The sequence below is a fragment of the Tursiops truncatus genome, chromosome 4 (genome assembly GCF_011762595.2).
Source record: "Tursiops truncatus isolate mTurTru1 chromosome 4, mTurTru1.mat.Y, whole genome shotgun sequence".
Lineage (NCBI taxonomy): Eukaryota > Metazoa > Chordata > Mammalia > Artiodactyla > Delphinidae > Tursiops > Tursiops truncatus.
Window position 1 is genome coordinate 75438136 of NC_047037.1, and position 16584 is coordinate 75454719.

Here is a 16584-nt window from a genome sequence, read left to right on the forward strand (position 1 = left end):
ATTGACAGCCACCACTGGAGGCAGGAAGAAGAAAGGAGGGGTTCTACCCAGAGTCGCAGAGGAGCGTGGCCCTGCCGACACCTTGACTTCAGACTTCCAGCCTCCAGGACTGGGACAGAATAAATTTCTGTTGTCTTAAGCGGCCCAGCTTGTGGTACTTTGCTATAGCAGCCCTAGGAAACTAACAGGCACCTACTATGTGCTGTGTATTGAGCAGTTCCTCTGTGTGCCAGACACTGTACTAGGGGCCGGGATGTGGTATTGAAAGAAATAGACTAAATCCCTACTTCAGGGCTTCCCTGGTGGCGCAGTGGTTAAGAATCTGCCTGCCAATGCAGGGGACACGGGTTCAAGCCCTGGTCCGGGAAGATCCCACATGCTGCGGAGCCACAACTACTGAGCCTGCGCTCTAGAGCCCACAATCCACAACTGCTGAGCCAGCATGCCACAGCTACTGAAGCCCTCGTGCCTAGAACCCGTGCTCCGCAACGAGAAGCCGCCGCAATGAGAAGCCTACGCACCGCAACGAAGAGTAGCGCAACGAAGAGTAGCCCCCGCTCGCCGCAACTAGAGAAAGCCCGTGCACAGCAACGAAGACCCAATGCAGCCAAAAACAAAACAACAACAAAAAATCCCTCCTTCAAAGACTACATTCTAGTGGGGAGAGGCAGACAGGAGCATGATAATAAATAACAACAACAATAATAAATATTAAATGGTGAAAAGTGCAATGGAGAAAAATACAGTAGATAAGGGACTTAGACATATGGGAGGGGTTGTAGATTTAAATAGGGTGGAGGAAGCCTTGAGAAGGTGACATTTAAACCAGTACCCTGGTTCTCAACCCTGGCTGCATATTAGAGTCACCAGGGAAGATTACAATAAAACAAAACAGAACAGAACAAAACCAATCAATAGCAGAGCCCCACCCCAGGCCGATGAAGTCCGAATCTCTGGGGATGGGGCTCCGGGACTTCTCCATATAAAAGCTCCAGGGGGATTCTGATGGACACCAGCTCTGAGAACCACTGGTCTAGCAGATGAAAGCTGCAGTGGAGAAAGTGCTCTCCTAGGCCCAGCCAGGTCCCTGTGGAGAAGGAGAAGGGTTGCAGGCCTGCCCATGTCCACACGTGGCGGGCAGAGGCCATCCTGGCTGAGTGGCTAGGTGAGCTCAAGCAGCTGCAGGGCTCAGGGCTCAGTGAAGCGAGGCCCCCGAGCCCTGGTCCACACACGTCTGCCTAGTGCTTCTAGGGGCGGCCCGTGCTTTTCCTCCTGCCCTCTTCTCCCTGGCTTGGTGCTGCGGGTCACCCTGCCCAGTAGCGTTCCTGCCTCTGCCGGGTTTGGAGATTTTTTTTCCTTCCCACCATGGGGGGGGGGGGTCTCATCAGCCCCCAAAGCCAGGCTTCTGCTCTGTAGCCTGGGACCCAGTGTGGAACAGCTGCTGGGCCTGGTGCCTGCGGCTTTGCATTCGAAATACTGACACTTACTAAAGGTGTTCTTGACTCCGGAGCAGCTGTCTTGACCCCAACTCCCCTTGGCTTTGATTATCTAAGTTAAAGAAGAATTTCCAGAACAACTGTGTCATGGTGCTTTCACGTAGACCAGGAGAGACCTTTCCCTTCTTCCCGGGTGGGGTGGGGCTCCTGAGAGACTGAGAGCCAGGGAGGTGGCTGGTGGGCTGGGCTAGGGGTCTGAACGTCCTTGGGGAGCCGGGGTCAGCGTCTGGAGCATGGCCGCTTCCCTTCACGTGCTTCTCTCTCACCAGTGTGGATACCAACAGACTCCCCCCGGGCGGGGTTCTGAGCCTGTCTGCCAGACACCAGGCATCAAAGCCTGATGGGAGGGGGGGCTTCCCTGGTGGCGCAGTGGTGGAGAGTCCGCCTGCCGATGCAGGGGACACGGGTTCGTGCCCCGGTCCGGGAGGATCCCACGTGCCGCGGAGCAGCTGGGCCCGTGAGCCATGGCCGCTGAGCCTGCGCGTCTGGAGCCTGTGCTCCGCAACGGGAGAGGCCGCGGCAGTGAGAGGCCCGCGTACGGCAAAAAAAAAAACAACAAAAAAAGCCTGATGGGGGCTCCGGCTCCCTTTCATCTTCTGAGCCCCGGCCCCGTGGCTGCCACTCTGGAGCTGCTTGTCTGGTTTCTGAGTCCTGTGGGCTGACAGTCTCTCCTCTCTGCTCCTCCTCCTTACCTTTCCTTCCGTCCCCCTCACTTGTCTCCTCTCTTGCCAGCTCCCCCATTTCTCCCACCCTCTTTGGCTTTCCTCCTGCACTTGTCTGCTGGTCTGAACTGGGGTCAGGATGGCCAGAGGAGCCTCGGAGCCTCGGAGCCGGGAAACAGCACTGGGCTCGGGGCCTGGGGGCTGCCCTCCTGTACTTTTCTTGTACTTGCCTAGCCCAAGCCCCGAGATGCGCTCCCACTTCCCCTCGTGTAAGCTGGTGCAGAGCGTGTCCCCTCACGATGGAGTCCTGTACTTGCCCGCCTACGGCAGCCCACACCTGTCCCTCCCCCTCCCTCTGCCCCGTAGACAATGCCAGACCAGTGACCTGTGCTTTTACTCATTTAAGATGACTGTGGGGCCAACAGACAGCATAGTACTTATTGGCTTAACTCCTGGATTGTGGACCCACACGAGCCTGTGTGGCCTTGGGCAGGTGACTCGACCTCTCTGTGCCTCAGTTTTCTTACCTCGAAAAGGATTCCAACCTCAAAGGGTGGTTGTGAGGCTTAAATGAGTTCATACATGTAAAGTGCTTAGAACAATGTCCAACTATTTTAAAATGTAGGTGTTATTATTATCCAGGTATGGTGAGGCCAGCAGATCAGGAGACGGCTGCCATTGAAAAGACAGTTTGTTACTCACAGGTCCCGAGGGGAGAGGATGCGTTACGCCATGGGCTGGGGGGCACCCGGGGAAGCACAGGGGTCAGTGAGGAGGCAGCGTGAGGGGAAACGTGGGCTAGAGCCTCTGTTGAGGTTTCTGCAGGAAGGAATGGGTGAGGCAGGGTAAGCAGGCTTGGGATTGGCTAGTTTGAATAATGTCGGTGGGCTCTGAGGCGTAGGACTGTCCGAGTTACCTGGCACTTGTCCCTCGGGTGAGTAGGGCAGGGGAGTGGTGGGCCAGGTGTGGGAACCTGACTGGGGTGGGAGGCTCTGGACTCCAAGGCGAGTGGTTGACCATCTCTAGGAACTGGCTGGCCTGGGAGAGGCAGGCTCCCCAGGTCAGGAAGACCCCGGATGTCAGACAGCAGAATGAAAAGATATGCTTAATGCATGAACACACATTTTCCAAATAAAATGACAAGGCATGTTTAGTTCTACACTCTAATTTGAAGCGAGACTGTCGGTCCGGAGCCTCGGGAGCCGCGTGGATCAGAGGAGAGAGCAGAGGCCGTGGGGAAGAGCCCCCAAGCTACCGTCCGTGGCTCTTCCCCAAGGCTCCTCATCTTGGGATGGGCCCACCGGGCCCCCCTTCAGGGCTGCCTGGAGGGCTCAGTGAGGTGGCAGGTCGGAAACCCCAGTCCCCGGGCCCAGCCACCAGGAGCATCTCAGCCCACAAGAGTTAGTGCATTTCTGTGTCCATTTTAAGAAAAAACTCTTGGGGCCCTTACACATTCTGGCCCTGGGGCCTCACCTCTCGTAGTCTGTTTGGAAAGAAAAGGAAGACACGTTCAGTCTCGGGAACAGATGAAAGATCACAGCGTGCGATGCAGGGACCCGCGGGTGCACCCGAGGGCCCCGGGGATGAGGCCGAAGGAGCCGGCAGGACAAGTTGGGGGGCTTCCAGAGACGCCTACTGGCTGTGTCTTCCTCTCCCTCCTCCCTGGGCCTCTTTATTCTGTCTCTTCTAGAGGACTCCCTCGGTATGGAGGGCCTGGGGTTGGATTCCCTGTGTATGGGTTTGGGAAGTGAGACCTCTGTACGGCCGCCATTAGGGCCTGAAACACTTTGCAGACAAGGTGAACCAAAGACCCTTCTCCTGGACCCAGCTACCTTGAGGGGGCTGCTCAGGGGTCAAACGGGGGGCAGGCCTGAGAGGTGGCTGAGGGTGAGGGGAGCAGGCCCTGTTTGCATGGCCTCAGGCAGACGTACGCCCCCCGGCCTCACGCGCCTCGGCCCCCCTTTCCTCCTGGGTGGGAGCGAGGGTGCAGGGAGTTACAGAAAGGAGGGCTGGCCTGGCATTTCCCTACCAGCTGGGAGAGACCACCAGCGTCAGCTCTCTCTCTCCCCTCCCCAGCAGCCGTTTGGAGCTCCCGGGACTCTTGCTGGCTGGCAGCCCTCCTAAGGCGGAGGGTGGCCCCAGCTGCGTCCCCCTGACCTTCCTTCCTCACGGGGGTCTTGCCCCCTGTCTCTCTAGCATCCTGTTTGCTGACATCGAGGGCTTCACCAGCCTGGCGTCCCAGTGCACTGCCCAGGAGCTCGTCATGACCCTCAACGAGCTCTTCGCCCGCTTCGACAAGCTGGCTGCAGTGAGTCACCTTCTGCCCACTGCCCTGGGGACCCCGTGTGCCCGAGCCGGGGCCGGAAGGGTGGCCTGATCTGGGCCGCCTGGGGTAGGGTGCTGCAGAGTCCGCCATCGGGGACTGGGGAGGGGGGGCCGTACAGGCTGTGGCTGCGTGTCCTCACGCCTCACGTCAGCCCCGCCGCACACTCAGAGATGCTCACAGTGTCACCGGTCGCAAGGGAGCAAGCCCTCCATCAGTGGAAAGGGGTGGTGAGGCCTGCAGGAAATGCTGCCCTGACCCCTGAATTTGTGGAATTTGTGTTTGGAGGAGCAAATTCGGTGCCACAGAGCCACGTTGCTGATGAGGGTGGCCAGAGTGATAAAAAAAAATAATAAATGAGTCTGAATCTCAACTGGCCTGCAGACAGCTGTGTGTCACCCAAGAGACTTATGGAAAGAGGACTCTTCCACGTTGGGACAGATTGGAAGTGACCCCCTCCCCGGGCATGGAGTGGTGAGGGACACACGTTCGTTAGTCCCTGTTTATACTCTGCCGTCCTTTCCCAGCCTTTGTGGCTCTGAGCGATGCTCTGTGCCTTTGGAGAGTCCTATGTCGGGGCCCACTTACTGCAGTGTCCACCGAGAGGTGGACACGTCCCCTGGGCCGTCACAGGACACCAGGCAGATCATGGATGAGAGACGGTGCCAAGGGCCTCCAAGGGCATTGATGGTGGGCCTCACACCTCACTGATTTTATCACCGAGTGTGGGCGAGGTGAACGGGGACATGCTCTGCCCTTGGGTTTTGGAAGGGCCTTGAAGGAGAGTCCAGGGCGCACAGATACTTGGGTCCCAGCGTACCAGCTTCACGAAGTAACCTCTGGGAAGCAGACTTGGACAGCTCAGAATTGGTGATTAATGGCGGTCCATCTCAATCCCAGTTATGCATCGGTTGCGGCCTGAGGGGTGACCTTGCAGCGGGCGGGTGCTTCTGCTCTGTGGCTGTCTTTGGCTTAGCAGAACTGTCTTGGATAAAAATCTCAGGCTGGGGGTCAGGCGAGCTTTGGTTATATCTCACTTCTGCTTCAGTCTTTTCATAAAAGGGGAGTCATAAAACTGTTAGTAGAACCGTAGACCAGGAGTCAGAGCGTGTCGCAGGGCTGGGAGTGGGATGGGCCCCTCACTCTCAGCTCGGGGCCTCTCACCCTGATGAGTCTGCCCCATTTGCTGCCACACTGGACCAGCTGTATTCTTCTTGGGCCTCAGCTGTGGCCAAAAGAGTGAGTTCCTGGGCCTGGGGTGGCTGGAATGCTTCTCGAGCGCGGCTCAGCCTGTCCTCCGTCCCCCACGGCTCCCGATAAGCCTGTCCCCAGGCTGGGGCCACACCTCATGCCGGCACTGGGTCTGTGCTCGCTGCCCTAAAAGGCAAGTTATTCCAGGCATGGGGTGAATCTGTTTGCTTCCTGTTTCTTTCCCTCCCACTTCTCTTTCCTACTATTTTTAATTTTTAAAATTAATTTGCTTTCCAGGAGAATCACTGTTTACGTATTAAGATCCTGGGAGATTGTTATTACTGCGTCTCAGGGCTGCCTGAAGCCAGGGCTGACCATGCCCACTGCTGCGTGGAGATGGGCATGGACATGATTGAGGCCATCTCGTAAGTGCCCGTCTCCAGGGTGACTGCCCGCCTGTGGGGACACTGTCCATCTCCAGTGGGACCGTCTGTCTGCAGGGGGACTGTCCCATATCCCGAGTAACTGACTCGTGTTGGACTGATGGAAGCAGGGAAATAGTGGGGCAAAGCCACCTCCCAAGGACCCTGGCCACACCGGAGGGTAGATTCACACCTCCAGGCTCTGAGCCTCCTCCCGGGCTCCTGTGCTCACAGCAGCCTGGGAAGCTCTGCACAGAGGGACATGTCCTGGAAGAAGGGAGGGCTTTGCAGACTCCAGGGCAGCAGGAGGTATGGAGTCACCCCTCCAGGAAAGGAGGACTGGCTGGCGGCTGTGCTGTACCCTGTGCCATGGCAGGGCCTTGCACCCCAGGCCTCATGTCTTCTCACAACCACCCAGCCAGGGGTAGAAGTCACCAGTCCCATGTCTTCACAGATGAGAAAGGTTGGGCTCACAGAGGCTAAACGGCTCCCCAGGGTAATACTGCTAGGCAGGTGGATGCAAACACAGGTGCTCCCGTTTAAGAAAGTCCATCCTCCCTGCCGGCAGTAGCAGCCAGGATCTTTGGCCGATGCTTGGTCACTGCTGACCACAGAAGGAGCCCCAGTCATTAGGCAACATGGACAAGCCCAGCTTACAGGTCAGCCAAGGGAGCAGGCCAGAGATTGCGTCCAGGTTCCAAAACTGGGAGCTTTAGAAGTAGACTGAGTGGGGCAAAGGAAAAGCCACAGTGGGCAAGGTCAGAGGTCAGAGTAACTGGCCCAGAAGGTGGCCCGGTCCATCCTGTTTGGCTCAGTTCCTTTCGGCAGCGTTTGCCGAGTGCCCCTGTGTGCCCGGGCTAGACAGGGGGTCCCTTGCCTGGAAGCACAGAGCCTGTTGAGGGGCCAGGACTCCCGTTGCTCTGATACCAGGCATGCCCAGTGGACACCATCAGGTAAGAGAGGCAAACTGCGGTGGGAGGGGCCAGGAGGGGGCAGTTGATTTCACTGGGAGGACCCAGAAAGGCTTCATGAAGAAGGTGGCCTTGGAGTGAAGCCAAAAAGGTAGAATGAGAGATATCAACCTAAGCCAGTGGCCAGAGGCCCTGTGGATGGAAGGCACAGCTCCAGCAGAGGTATTTGCAGAGTTGATCCCAGGACGAGAGAAATAGATGGATGACATAAATATTCCCTGTGGTAGGTGTCAGCCTCTCAGTGGTGGGGTGGGGTGAGAGCTGGAGCCCACACGGTGGTCCTGCCCACCAGGCCAAGTCAGACTGCCGGCCCCATGGCTGGCTGAGTGGGTCCATCCCCAGGGAGCCAAGGAAGGTCCAGGTCCCCAAGAAGTGCACATTGTGACCCTCCCCCCAGAGCACCGGCTCCCTTTTCCACAGACCCCGGGCCCCAGACGCATACCCAGAGCTGTAGAGCTTCCATCCCACTCCCCCTCCTACAGGCGGCCCGCCCCGAATACGTGCGTGGTACATGTGATGGGGTTGGCGCTGTCTTCTAGCACGTGGAGCACCCCTGGTCCCCCGCACCTGCCCCAGCTCCCCTATCTTTCCTGGGCAGGGCCTATGTTCTCTTTTTCTCCATTATCCTGCTAATGTCGAAGAAGCAGCAATGTGGGTAAATCCGAGAATTACATGAGTGGGGTTTGGAGTGACTATAACTTTCCTGTCGACTCAAATCGGCACTAACGTGCGCTTGCATTTTCAGAACAACTTAATTATTGACTGAGGGTAGCGCTGGCTCAGGTGCCCTCGCTGGGGAGAAGCAGTGGGCCTGGGGCGTAGTGTGAGGCACTGCGCCACCTTGCGGGCAAGCTGGGAAGCAGCGCCTCTCACAACCCTCAGCCCCTGGGCACCAGGGCCCAGCCCTGCCCTTCAGGATGCGCAGTCTCAGACTCTGGATTTGGGCTGGCCTGGAGAGAAATGACTCTTTGACCCCTGCACCTTCTCACGCACCCTGACCTCTCTGCGCATGGCCCTGACCCCCTCCCGGCCTTACCCCTACTCCATCCCTAGGCTGGTCCGGGAGGTGACAGGTGTCAACGTGAACATGCGTGTGGGAATCCACAGCGGGCGAGTGCACTGTGGCGTCCTTGGCCTCAGGAAGTGGCAGTTCGACGTCTGGTCTAACGACGTCACGCTGGCCAACCACATGGAGGCTGGAGGCAAGGCGGGGTGAGTGAGTGAGGGCAGCTTCCCGCCCGGCCCACCCAGGTGGCTGTCATGGGGAAAGGGCTAGGGTGGGCAGGACCGGGTAGCTGCAGCCCTGGGGTTGGCAGAATTTAAGTGGAATTCCTCTAGTAACCAAGCACTGACGCCATACATGGCAACTTGTAGGGAGCGTGGCCCCAACCTTCACCCAGTCTTCACCCAGAAAATATTTACATAGAACCTGGCGGCCTGTCGTGAGACGCAGGAGGTCAGGGTAGGCTTCTAGAGGAGGGAGGACCCCTGGATAATTCCGGGGGTGGCCAGGAGGTGGAAGGTCAACTGGCCTGGCAGACGGGGCAGGATGGGGGCAGGTGAGGAAGGTGAGGGTCAGGGGAGCTGCCAGGCTGAGGACAGGCACAGGCAGAGGAAAACACAGTACTTCAGGGAATGCAAGTAGAGCAGATGGCCTTTTAGGAACCAGTGGGAGAAACAGTGCCTGTGTTAAGGACGTGCATGCCAGGCTGGGGAATTTGGACGCAGTCCTGCAGTCAGCAGGAGCCACTGCTGGCTCCTGAGCAGGTTTGCAAAGTTTGTGAGACCGGAGGCCGTGCTCTCCCGGCAGGCCGATGTGTTACATCCCTGTAATAACGTGATGCCGATGTGATGCGGTGTGGTCTCGGTGAACACGAGCTGGCGAGGAGCCCACCTTGCCATCTTGATGAGGTTGGAGGGATACAATCCACTGAGAGATCCAGGTAGGGGTTAGCATTTGAGTCAGAGTTCGGGGCCCTGGGATTCGAATGCTGACTGAGTTGCTTACAGTTTGGTTCTGCACGGGAGCAGGGGTTCTGAATTCACGTCTGCTGCCCTCCTCTCCCTGCTTCCCCCGCTACCCGTAGACGCATCCACATCACCAAGGCCACACTCAACTACCTGAACGGCGACTACGAAGTGGAGCCGGGCGGTGGGGGCGAGCGCAACGCCTACCTCAAAGAGCACAGTATCGAGACCTTCCTCATCCTGCGCTGCACCCAGAAGCGGGTCCGGGGACCGAGGGCTGGGGTGGGGGGCGGGGGGGTGGGAGGGCTTCATTCTTTGGGGAGGAACGTTGCTTAGCCTGCTGCTTCCTTCTCCTCTTACTCTTTCGTTGAGGCAACTCCTGAATTTCTTATGCAGTCGTGGTTCCCGCATCTCAGGAAGGACGTGAGAGCTACAGAGGCTTTGTAAAGGCTGGTGGCAAAGAGGGGAGGTTTTCATTTTGCTTCTGTTGCAGAAAAAGCAACACACCTCAGATCGGTTAGTAACAATACAGCAGAAGGCCACAAGATGGAAAAGAAGCATCAGGGAACTCTGTATATACCACGTCCTTTATTTCCATCTCGTTCCTTGTCTGTTACCTAAACCAGGTGGATCTCGCTCTCTCTCTGCCTGTCCTTATACACCTCTGTTTCTTGAAACTCTGTCTTTTCCCCTCTTGCACTTTCCAGTCTTTCTTCTTCCTTCTTTTGTCTCAGCCCACACTTGCCAAAATATAAAACTGAATTATTAGCAGACTTCAGTGTTCTATTTTTAATAGTGTCACGTTCCATGTTCTTAATTTTTAAAGCAAATGAGAACATGTTATATTTTACATTTTTCCTTAATTAAAATGCCTTTTACTTATAAATCTTTCAATTGAATTTATCTATTGGTCAGAGCCCTTTGATAGAGAAAAGCTTCCCTGTTTCTGTCCTAAGGAATTAGACTGAAGACAAAATTAAGCTGCGAGAAAAGTTCAGAGAAAGTCTTGGAGACAGCAAAAGTAGATTCTTCAAGGTGGGCAGAGCTCTTTGAGGCAGGTGTCCACCCTGAGAGGTGGAGGGACACCTCACCCTCCACACATCCCAGCACACAGGACCTGGCTACGGGGTGCCTCTGAGGGAGCGGTGTCAGGCCCTGCCACAGACATCCGGAAAGAGGGATGGGAGGATTTAGGGACTCTGGGGAAAGCACTTAGTGGCTTAATCGACTCATTTTAAAGCATTTGCTTGTTGTTCGGCTGGAGTATAAATGAACTGAAATCCTCCCAGGCCCCCTCCCACACTCCTCCTGTCTGCTGGGCCCATAGCGCCTCGAGCCTCACCTTCCTGCCCTGCCCAGGCTGAAGGGGTACCCTCTGCCCTGGGTTCTCTGGGTCTTGATTCTTCTAGCTTGACAAGTGGCTCAGAAAAGATGAAATGGAGACAGAAAAGGACACCCCCCACCCCTCCAGCCCCGACTCAGAGCAGTGTCTGCTGAAGCAGGCTGTGTCCCCTCCCCTCTGCCTCTGATCTGGCCGGCTCCCTTCCCAGGCTCAGGGAGGGAGTTGAAGGGAAGGCCACCCAGGTCCCCCCAGGGCCTCTCCAACCCTCCACCTCGAGCTCATTTGGATGGATGGACAGATAGGTTGTGGTTGGCACGTGGAGAGCTGGCTGAGGCCCCGTTGCTGTATTTGTGCAGTGCGCGTCAGCCCTTGAATCTCATGTTCTAATGACCCAAACGTCCGGAAGCTGCAGGGCCTGTCCTACTACTCGCTCTGCTAGAACATGCCTGTTTTGGGGTGGAAATTGGAATCTCATGTTTCCTCTCCGTCCATCATCCCCCAAGCACTTTCAGACCCAGGCTCTGCCCACATCTAAAATTCAATGCCAGCGACAGATGTTCCCATGCCCCTTGGCTTTCTAACAAGACAAACCTCGTCATGCTGTTCTGCTGCTCCCACCTGAGGCTCCCAGCTCCCAGCCAGGGCTGGCGCTGGGGAGTTCGGAGGGATTTAGGACGATTTCTTGGGTGAGCTTTAGGATCTTGGCAGACCTCAGGGCTCCGGACTGTGCAGAGAAGGGAGGGAGGTACTGTCTTGACCCCTACCTGGCCAGGCACCTGGGAGGAATGAGAAACTCCCTACTTGGGCTCACCTGATGGACCCTACCCACGGGCTGACGCATCTATGTTGCTCTCCCAGAAAGAAGAGAAGGCCATGATTGCCAAGATGAATCGCCAGAGAACCAACTCGATCGGACACAACCCACCACACTGGGGGGCCGAGCGTCCCTTCTACAACCACCTGGGTGGCAACCAGGTGTCCAAGGAGATGAAACGGATGGTGAGTAGCTGGCAGCGCAGTGTGTGGGCCGCACTGTCCAGGGCTAGGGCCTTCTGTGGGTGTGAGGACTGGGCCAGGCCCCTCCTGTTACCCAGAAGGGATCGTTGGAAGGGGGCTCACCCTGACTTTGGACCAGGAGACAGAGCGCCTGACTTCCGGCCCTGGGCTTTCTCCGTGGGCCCCACCATCTCTTGGCAGGCCAGATTTGGCTTTGGAGCAGAGCGGTGAAGCCCCTTCTTCCCTCCCCCTTGGCAGACCTTGCTGGTATAGGCTGGAAGCAGACCCATCTGGCTGGACTCAAGGTCCAAACACAGCCTCCAGGGCCTCTTGGCCCTGTCTGGGGAGCCCCGGGGAGTTGGGTGGGCACAGGCTTGTCAGACACCTTCCAGCATCTGTTGCATTTCCCAGGCAGTTGAAACACATCTTCTGGCCCAGTCGCTCAGAAACCATCCCTGTGCTTTTTGGCGAGTGCCAGGTGATGGTCTTTTTGCCCTCTGTGCTGAGAACCGCCCTGCTAATTCCAGTCTTCCTGTGGGAGCACGCAGGCTGAGTGAGCAGAGGCCGTGGTAGGGGTGCTGCCTCCATCTCAAGGGACCCTGCCGGCCTCAGAGGACAGACACCCTCAACCACCCCTGCACACAGCAGGGACGGGCTAATTCAGGATGCCCTGCCTGTGTTCTATCAGTCATGCTAGAAAGAAGACTTCAGAGGGTGGGAAGAAGAGAATGAGGGATGACAAGAAGTCAGTTTGAAGCAGTTCTTTATTTTTATCTGAGATCTTGGCTTCTGCATCTGAGCACACTCCTCAGGTCAAGGGCAGCCTGGTACCCAGGCAGGAGTTGCCCACTCTGAGGGAGGGATGGGTGAGGAAGCCGTGTGTGTGTGTGTGTGTGTGTGTGCATGTCCACTGAGTTCCCACAGATCCAGGTAGAGGAATGGGGGTCCATGCCGACACTAGGATCCCCACGTTGGGGGCCTGTGGATCAGACTGGGTTTAAGCTGCAGCAGCAGGGATTAGAGAGAGACTCCATGGGAGTCCAGCTGAGTCGGCAGACAGATCCAGGGGTCTGAGGGAGGGGACAGGCTAGGGACCTGTCATTCTGCTCCTTGCCAGCTAGCAAATAGCAGATGACAAAGGTTTAAGGAAAATGTACAGAAGAAAAAAGTGAATTGAGTCAAGATCACCATTTTAACTTCTGGTGGTAAAGAAACAACTTGCAGGACAACAAGGTCCTAAGCGACAAAGAGTGGGAAAGGTCAGCCTTGCCCCAGGGCTTTGAACTTAGACGTCCCAGGCCTGGTCAGTGCCACCCAGGGCTCCAGGCCCCACTCCTGCTCCCTCCAGGCCCCTCCCCAAAGCAAAGAGCAGTTGCTGGATCCCCCCCTGTTCTCACCCCAGTTCTTGAATCATCTCCTGTGGACTCTCTACCCACTTGACCAGGACAGCCAAGAGGTGAGAGAGGGAGTGAGAGGAAAGGGGGAGACTGAGAGCAGAATGCAAGGAGGGAGGCTCTCATCCAGGTGGGAGGAAAGAGGAGGACAGGTCTCAGGAAGACCAGAGCGGGAGGACAGAGAGGGTAAGGGGGAGATGCAGGGCGGGGAGCAGGAGATGAGGGAGAGCAGGGAATAAAAAGATGGGACAGGACAGAGGTGGAGAGGAACCACCAGCAGGCAAGAAAGGTGCCTGCTGGTACGTTCTCCGTTTAAAATCTTCGGAAAGTTTTTTTCTTTAGCGATATTTGGTGTAGGTGGACTCTTTAGGTATTTCAGAGTCTCCAAGGGGGCAGTTTGGACTATAAGCACCGATTTGGCAGACATTAATCATTGTTAGGACAAGAAACCTTGGAAGAATTAGCAGAAGGGCTGTAACTGGGGAAACAGTCTCACGGGAGACTGGCTGTCAGAAAGGCTCCTCCGTGGTGTTGGTTGCTTCACCCAGTGGGGAGGGAATGCAAAGTGATCAGAAAGCTCGGGGACACCCCTGTAGAGGGAGAGAAGAGGCTCCCCATCCCTGTCCTTGCTGGGCAGAGTCACCTGAGGGGCCAGCATCAAAGTACCATCCCCTGGGCCCCTGCCAGCCCAGTGTCTAGGCCAGGGATGGGATGGGATCTGGCAGCCGCCAGGCACACCATTGGCTTTTGGTGTTAAACTCGCCCAGAAACCCTTGGGAAAGATATGCAAAAAGAAAGCTTCTACCCTGACTTCCACTGAAGATGCAGTGGAGGGGAGGGGATTGGATTAAGCAGTGACTGAGAGCAGTTAGAGGGGAGTAACTCGTAGTCAGCAGTTTATTTCTTTAAATCTTGTTCCAACTTTTGCTCAGCTTTTAAGATGTAGTAATGAGCTGTGCTGGTTTAGTGTTGTAAGGTCTCTAAGGTTCTTTTTTTTTAAATTATTTTTATGTATTTATTTTTAAAATTTATTTATGTTTTGGTTGCATTGGGTCTTCGTTGCTGCTGGCAGGCTTTCTCTAGTTGTAGCACACAGGGGCTACTCTTTGTTGCGGTGTGCAGGCTTCTCATTGAGGTGGCTTCTCTTGTTGCGGAGCACGGGCTCTAGGCGTGTGGGCTTCAGTAGTTGTGGCACACGGGCTCAGTAGTTGTGGCTCACGGGCTCTAGAGCGCAGGTTCAGTAGCTGTGGCTCACGGGCTTAGTTGCTCCGCGGCATGTGGGATCTTCACAGACCAGGGCTCGAACTCGTGTCCCCTGCATTGTCAGGCAGATTTTTTTTTTTAACATCTTTATTGGAGTATAATTGCTTTACAATGGTGTGTTAGTTTCTGCTTTACAACAAAATGAATCAGTTATATATATATGTATGTTCCCATATCTCTTCCCTCTTGCGTCTCCCTCCCTCCCACCCTCCCCATCCCACCCCTCCAGGCGGTCACAAAACACTGAGCTGATCTCCCTGTGCTATGTGGCTGCTTCCCACTAGCTATCTACCTTACGTTTGGTAGTGTATATATGTCCATGCCTCTCTCTCGCTTTGTCACAGCTTACCCTTCCCCCTCCCCATATCCTCAAGTCCATTCTCTAGTAGGTCTGTGTCTTTATTCCTGTCTTACCCCTAGATTCTTCATGACATTTTTTTCCCTTAAATTCCATATATATGTGTTAGCATATAATATTTGTCTCTCTCTTTCTGACTTACTTCACTCTGTATGACAGACTCTAGGTCTATCCACCTCATTACAAATAGCTCAATTTCGTTTATTTTTATGGCTGAGTAATATTCCATTGTATATATGTGCCACATCTTCTTTATCCATTCATCCGATGATGAGTACTTAGGTTGTTTCCATCTCTGGGCTATTGTAAATAGAGCTGCAATGAACATTTTGGTACATGACTCTTTTTGAATTATGGTTTTCTCAGGGTATATGCCCAGTAGTGGGATTGCTGGGTCATATGGTAGTTCTATTTGTAGTTTTTTAAGGAACCTCCATACTGTTCTCCACAGTGGCTGTATCAATTTACATTCCCACCAACAGTGCAAGAGGGTTCCCTTTTCTCCATACCCTCTCCAGCATTTATTGTTTCTAGATTTTTTGATGATGGCCATTCTGACCAGTGTGAGATGATATCTCATTGTAGTTTTGATTTGAATTTCTCTAATGATTAGTGATGTTGAGCATTCTTTCATGTGTTTGTTGGCAGTCTGTATATCTTCTTTGGAGAAATGTCTATTTAGGTCTTCTGCCCATTTTTGGATTGGGTTGTTTGTTTTTTTTGTTATTAAGCTGTATGAGCTGCTTATAAATTTTGTAGATTAATCCTTTGTCAGTTACTTCATTTGTAAATATTTTCTCCCATTCTGAGGGTTGTCTTTTGGTCTTATTTATGGTTTCCTTTGCTGTGCAAAAGCTTTGAAGCTTCATGAGGTCCCATTTGTTTATTTTTGTTTTTATTTCCATTTCCCTAGGAGGTGGGTCAAAAAGGATCTTGCTGTGATTTATGTCATAGAGTGTCCTGCCTATATTTTCCTCTAAGAGTTTGATAGTTTCTGGCCTTACATTTATGTCTTTAATCCATTTTGAGCTTATTTTTGTGTATGGTGTTAGGGAGTGATCTAATCCCATACTTTTACATGTACCTGTCCAGTTTTCCCAGCACCACTTATTGAAGATGCTGTCCTTTCTCCACTGTACATTCCTGCCTCCTTTATCAAAGATAAGGTGACCATATGTGCGTGGGTTTATCTCTGGGCTTTCTATCCTGTTCCATTGATCTATCTTTCTGTTTTTGTGCCAGTACCATACTGTCTTGATTACTGTAGCTTTTTAGTATAGTCTGAAGTCAGGGAGCCTGATTCCTCCAGCTCCGGTTTTCATTCTCAAGATTGCTTTGGCTATTCGGGGTCTTTTGTGTTTCCATACAAATTGTGAACTTTTTTGTTCTAGTTCTGTGAAAAAATTCCAGTGGTAGTTTGATAGGGATTGCATTGAATCTGTAGATTGCTTCGGATAGTAGAGTCATTTTCAGGCAGATTCTTAACCACTGCGCCACCAGGGACGTTCTCTAAGGTTCTTTATTAATAAAAAGGTTGACAGGAGATCGTATGTGGACTCCTGCTCATCTAACCAGGCTCGGGTAAGCTGTGCATTCTTCAGAGGCGGCAGGCTGGGCCCAAGTGTTCCCCACAGCAGCTTTGCCAGGGCAGGCATGCAAACCGGAGTCTGCACCTCAGTGTGGACGAGCAGAGGGGCCCACGGCCTCTGGTCTTGCTGTAGGTCAGAAGGAGAGGACTCGGGGACCAAACAGAAGCACTGAGCTGAGCTGCTCTCCAGAAGTGCGGAGGCACAACGGCAGGAACCCATCTGAGTGTCCTCCTTGCCGGCTGGGGACCGTTGTCCTAGGACTAGAAAGCAGGTCGGGGGACTGGAACCCAGTCTGCTGGCCTGTGTTCTTAAAGGCCCTTTGCCATGGTTTATCCACCAAAGTGTTCCCTGACTGCGGTCAGTTCACCACCCCAGCCCGGCACCCAGGAAGCCTAGAGCGGACCTGGCCCCCAACACCAGCCCCTGCATACCACCAAAGGAGCACTGGAGGAAGTCCGAGACAGGTTCATTAGACACATTTCAGGTATAGTTCTGAGCTGTAGAGACCAGCGTAGGCATAATGTGGCTTGGATGTCCTCCGAGTAAAATCGTTGCTGGCCCCTGGGGTGGAGATCAGCGGGCCAGCCCCTCGCCATGGTCCACAGAGAC

The 16584-nt window shown here is 54.4% G+C and overlaps 1 protein-coding gene across 4 annotated transcripts in view; it reads left to right on the top strand.

Annotated features, from left to right (window-relative positions):
• Window positions 1-16584, top strand: part of ADCY5 (adenylate cyclase 5) — a 157402-nt gene that overhangs the window by 100532 nt on the left and 40286 nt on the right. For all 4 annotated transcript variants that reach the window (XM_073804162.1, XM_073804160.1, XM_073804161.1 and 1 more), the window contains exons 4-8: window positions 4355-4466; window positions 5970-6097; window positions 8119-8277; window positions 9153-9294; window positions 11234-11374. In XM_073804162.1, coding sequence (XP_073660263.1) covers window positions 4355-4466; window positions 5970-6097; window positions 8119-8277; window positions 9153-9294; window positions 11234-11374 — 682 coding nt within the window. The remainder of the gene's footprint in view (window positions 1-4354; window positions 4467-5969; window positions 6098-8118; window positions 8278-9152; window positions 9295-11233; window positions 11375-16584) is intronic.